The 5523-nt window shown below is 41.7% G+C and overlaps 1 protein-coding gene across 1 annotated transcript in view; it reads left to right on the top strand.

The window, feature by feature from the left end:
- Positions 1 to 5523, top strand: part of LOC101853273 (integrin alpha-4) — a gene marked incomplete in the record, with an annotated part of 42750 nt that overhangs the window by 2461 nt on the left and 34766 nt on the right. Inside the window, 2 exon segments of the mRNA XM_005089622.3 lie at positions 1494 to 1618; positions 5323 to 5408. Coding sequence (XP_005089679.2) covers positions 1494 to 1618; positions 5323 to 5408 — 211 coding nt within the window.

The raw sequence follows: 5523 nt of genomic DNA, 5'->3' as shown, positions 1-5523 counted from the left end.
CCCCAAAAATGCCTATAAATAAAGACAGAAAACACATTATTATAGATCTGTACATGTATATACCAAAAATGTACTAAACTAAGTTCTGGCAAGTGTTTTACGGTAAAGCATAAGTAGTCTAATGTAACGAATGCGGGCTGAAAAGCAATGCCTGTTTAGCCACAACTTTCTTACTTTCAAATTTTTTTGTTGCATAAATGTCACACTGAAAGAACGCCTAGAAGAATTTCAGAAAAAGCCCCCAGGGAGCAAGCTTTGGACCTAACGACAAATGCGGCATGATGGAGAAATCCAACTTGTGTGATTGTGTGAGGGCTCGCTTTGTCATTAAATTTTTTGTCGTATTGCGTCATCCTCAGGGCGAACCCATCTCAGCTTAGCTTACAGCTTTTGATTAAATTGGCAACGTTGTTCTGAGTTCACTGTCTTCTCCTGTTCTAGTAACTTCGTGAGAACTATACCATTTCAGTCCCCGAAAATGATAAGCACCATGCGGCCTACCAGTCAGAACGAATTTAATAGTTCAACATCATCTCAGTCAAGTCTTCTCCCTTCAAAGATCTTACAAACCTCACCATGAATGAGATATAATAATGGTTTCATACATGTGTGCTGCTGTAAAGCCTTCAGCTGTAAGAAAATTTAATCTCAGTACGTTGCATGAAGAGAAGCTCTTCTGGGATCTCGATTTTAGCTCTTCGGTCGACAGGGGTACCCAAATGCGTGTTGTGACACATGGAATTTTGAGTGTGAATGGCATCATAGGGAATTGAAATTTTCTGTCGTGGTACCCAGAATGGTCAGAAAGTGCTTGAAGCAATTCTTTGTAAAAAATTATTCTTCAGTGAATAAGTGAAAAGTTAAAGCAATCTGGGTATTTCTTTCAGCACAGCCTCGTATAACAAAGCCGTGAGCAAACGTGTCCAAGTCGCGGACCACATAAAGCCATTACGAATCTCACTGTGCCTAAAGCAGGAATAAGTTGGGTGAAATCCTTTGAGAAAAAACAACCCCAACAATATCTAACTCTTTAAAAAAAATACGACTAAAACTCACGTTCTTGCATAATATGCCTCTCAAGGCATTTCATGCAACAGAATATTAAACATAATATTGTTTCCAGTTTGTGTTTCTCTGCGTTCTGAAGCCACTTAGTGCAAAAATCGCTGTTTACAGGGCTTCAAACATAAAAAAAATTGCTCTCCTAGGCTTTTCCACTTACCACGTGTGATTGTGATGATATGAGTTTTATTTAGGTCTAGAGCTTAATTACATTTTTAGTTTTAGTAGTAGTAGCCGGTTCCCAGATGTTCCAGACATTGATGTAATAGATATATTATTATGCACATTGTTAAAAGCTTACTATTGTACCGTACTTAAGCCAGTTGACATATTTTTCATATATCTTTTTACGTAATTTATTTCTTATTGTAGTATTTTAAGTCTTTACTTTCTTGTTTGAAAATATCTTTGTTCATGTTATCTTTGTTTAGCCTCTTGGTAGGAGCTCCAAAAGCTTCGTATAGAGGCATAACTTCCGGCAAAATGTTCGTCTGCACTGACATACTGTCGCCACAGGCAAACTGCAGCGACGAAGTGTATTACGACGACAGCAAAGGTAAGCAGCGGGTTGCTAGATTCAGTGCTACCCTGTCTTTTTACGGCTTTGTTTGCGCTCTGTTCCCTTGAAAGCTTTCTTTTCAGCTTGCGCGAGTGCTATCTGTGTCCAGTTTCAGTTAAACTGAAGACTCAATATCCGTGTTGTGTGGTGAAACAAGGGATGGGTTGAAAAAGGCGGATGTTTTTTTTCTTTTTTTCTACAGATACGTGAGGCTATGAGATGATAGGTGGACGAGAAAATTACTGAACTGATAACTTTCTAACGAATTATTCTACTTAATCAGAATTGAAATTGGAAAGCATTCTTTGTTTGTTATTCTTTTAAAAATGAGGTAAAACTGTGTCCAACTTTAGCGACAAAATGAGCTCTCGATGAGCAGATTACAAAATACTCATTAAGAATAGTTAAGATGGTCTGTCTCAACTCTCAACAGCGAAGAGCGGGGAAGAGCGACAGCAGGAAAAAAATCCGCCCAGGGAACAGTGACTGCGTTGAGCAAATTTCATAAGCCTACCTCGTCAAGATGGTATTGATCATGCTATCGATACTCAATGTTTTTGTCGTTTTTTCTGTTTACAGACTATAACAGACCTATAATTTTTCCTTCTTTGTTTTCAGGCTTGGGACTGAATTAACTCAGGGAAAGGGGGGGGGGGGGTGGCTCTTGATGTCGAGAGGCTATGGTGTTCGCCCCCCATACAATAGGTCATGGGTTCCAATCCGGACAACCACAGAAAATTGTCCTCTCTAAAAATGTCTCCTTTCACCTCCTTTTCTACTCTCTAACAAGGTTCTGTCGTCTGCTTAAGTCTCCACTTTCTGCCCCTTCCCCCTTACCTCCTTTACCCTCTCCTCTGGGCCCCTGAGTCTTTTTGCTGCCTTTAAACTGTTACTCCTTGGCTCATTCTTATTGCTGTCTTTCAGCCACACCCCTGATCTTGTGGTAGATAAGATCTAACACTTAGCCTTCTCGGATAAGGGCGAAAACCTCGGAGGTCCTGTATACAAGTTGCGCACGTCAAAAGATCCCTTGGTGGTCCTAAATCGATAAGAGAAGGCTTGGGCCGCAACCGGGGCAAAATTCATAATTTCCGACCAACGTCAAATGTTTAGTGCGCTCATATGACCTTATGCAGTTGCGAACGCCATAAAACACTTACCCAAAAAAGTTTTTAAAATGTTTTTAAAAAGAATAACTCGACGTTTGCCTCTCGGTGTTTTTAGGCTTAGGACAGCGGTAGTAGCATTTCGAAACAATTTCTCCTTACATTACAGATTTAACCCCCCCCCCTTCCCCCAACCCCCGCAACCTATAAATTTATTATATTTACTCACAACCACTGTATATTAAGTACGGGAAAGGGGAGGGGAGAATAATAATAAAAATATGTCTATTTTTTGTGTGTAGAAATCTCATGTTTTGTTGCCAATTTAAAAATAAACCCCGAATAAACTCAATATCAGGCTAATTTGACTGAGCTCTGGTTATTGAAAAACGAGTCAAAAAGTAACCAAAGATTCTGAAGTGACGTATCTCGTCTAGCTGTACAAATGAATTTGGTCCTGGTAGCGATTTCACCATGGGTATCTGTGACAAAGAAATAATAATGTAGTATGCTAGTCTCTGTTCTCCGGTAAAGATGGTGCTAAAGTCACTCAAGGCCCTACCCGACGCAGCCTTCGAAATGTTCCCACTATTTAGGGGGAAAAGGGGGAAAAGGTGGGGGGAAGGGGGGGGAGGGTGCGAGGAGCTATTATTATACTTCAAGCACTTATTGTGGGCCTGCGTTATTATTAGATCCTCTGCATCCCCTCCCCGTCAAATATGCCGAGAACCATCTGTTAAGCAGTATTGTAGGCTGTCAACATGCCTGTCTCTTCTTTTAGTGGGAGGAAAATGATAATGGCCTAAACTTTCTCCTTTTCAATTCTTCAAAACTTGCCTTTGGTTTTATAGCCTATACTCAGATGCAAAAGAAACGCGAATAAGTAAAGCATAAATAAAATACACAGTACTCCGCATGGCTTTGTCAAGTGTAAATGAAATTTTAATACGTCAAAATTTACACAGCTATGAGAGTGCCAATAGGTTGGCTGTTTTTAGTGCAGTTTTAGTCTCACTTTGTTTAGTCTTTGGCGTTGATCTTGGAGCAGAAAGGCAGTACCGTATGTGACCTTCGTTGGCTGCAATAACCGCTCTGCATCTTCGACCCATAGAGTTCATGAAAGTGTTTATTTGTCGACCTGGGATCTGTACCCACACACACCGATGGCTGAAGCCATTTGAGGAGCTGTCTGTGGTGGTGGTTGCAGCTGGTTGAGTTGCCTCTGGATAGCGTCCCAAATGTGCCCGGTTGCAGCTTAAGTCACGTAAACGAGAAGTATGAGGCACAAGACTGATGTTAATCGGACCTAGGAACTACTGTGTTATGCGGGCTATATGAGGTTTTCCGTTGTCTTGCTGGAAAAGGAAATTTAAAAGCCTCCTGGAAAAGTGCACCACATGAGTCTGAAGAGCTTGGTCAATGTAGCGCTGGGCTGTAACCCTTTTTCCTTGTCCGCGGCCCACTTACTGGATGGACACTGGTTCAGATCTTTGATATAGAGCGATGACTCCCTAAATCATGACGCTTGATCCTCCCCAAGGGTCTATCTCCACGACGTATCATCACCGTAGCATATCAGGTCTGTGCACCACACATGGATTATTGATGGCCAAGGTCACACGGATGCGCCCTCATTTGACGGATCAACGCAGAATCTGCTCTTGTCGGTGAACAGCACTCTTCTCTATTGTCTGTTCCTCCTGTTCATGTGAGCCTGTGCCTACAGAAGCATGTCATGGCGGGGCTGAAGGGTCAAAACTTCCTTGCGACATGGCCGTCTGCACCAGAGGCCTGTGGAGTACAATCTCCGCCGTACGGTTCTTGTACTCATGGCCCGTCCCGTTCATCTGATGGTGTTCCTGGTGGTCAGGAATGGTCCTTTCTGGTGGTCAGGAATGGTCCTTTGGGGATCCTGAGCTGCAATTGTCCCCCTTGGTCTTCCGGTTCTGGAGAGATCACGGGCGCATTGGTGACCTGAAACCGGTTTTATGGACTATAGGTGGCGGAGAAATGCACGTCTATAACAGTTGTCACATATTCAGCAAACTCGCCAGCTTGTAGTCGTCCCGTAAATCTCTCACGATTTTCTGATGAAAGTCTCAGCATCTTATGATACTGCTTTCGTTTCCAAATAAATTCCATATTTCGGGGCTCCAAATTTGAAGACCAGGCCTTAAGTGACCTCATGAACACACACTCACTACTCGAATGAGGTGACCAGTGAGTATCCGTGAGCTGTGATAGTTGTTTACATGTTTCTTACAAAAGCAACCAATCAGGGCGTTATATTGTTTGAAGGAGGTCAACTAAACAGGTTCATACCATGCTTCAACGGAACATGTGAACAGTACTCACCAATAGAAACTTTGGCCAGCACTTTAGTCGATGAAAATGTTGCGCTGTTTTGCGTCCGAGTATAGTACTTCATAGTCGTTAAATAATTATTTTTAAAATACTTTTTTTTTTAAGGCACCAGCTCTGAAAAGGCAGCAGACAGCAAACTAACTATAGCTAAAATTGTCTTTAAAAAATTGTTATTTAATTAAAAAATTAATGTCTTGACATTAGATGTAATACTGATATTTGATTTTGCAGTGAGCCCGATACTGGTGTTTGAGAACTCGACGTTTTTAGAAGGTTTTGCGTCTTCTATTGCTGTGTTACCAACGAGCGAAACTCTGGTAGGATCTACGTTTATTAATTTTCATTCATTCATTTAATAGATCTGATGCACATCCATGTGAACTCTTCCTCTCTCTCTCTCTCTCTCTCTCTCTCTCTCTCTCTCTCTCTCTA

The sequence above is a fragment of the Aplysia californica genome, unplaced genomic scaffold (genome assembly GCF_000002075.1).
Source record: "Aplysia californica isolate F4 #8 unplaced genomic scaffold, AplCal3.0 scaffold00007, whole genome shotgun sequence".
NCBI lineage: Eukaryota > Metazoa > Mollusca > Gastropoda > Aplysiida > Aplysiidae > Aplysia > Aplysia californica.
Note: the sequence above shows the minus strand (reverse complement) of the source record. Positions and strands in the feature narration are given on the sequence as shown.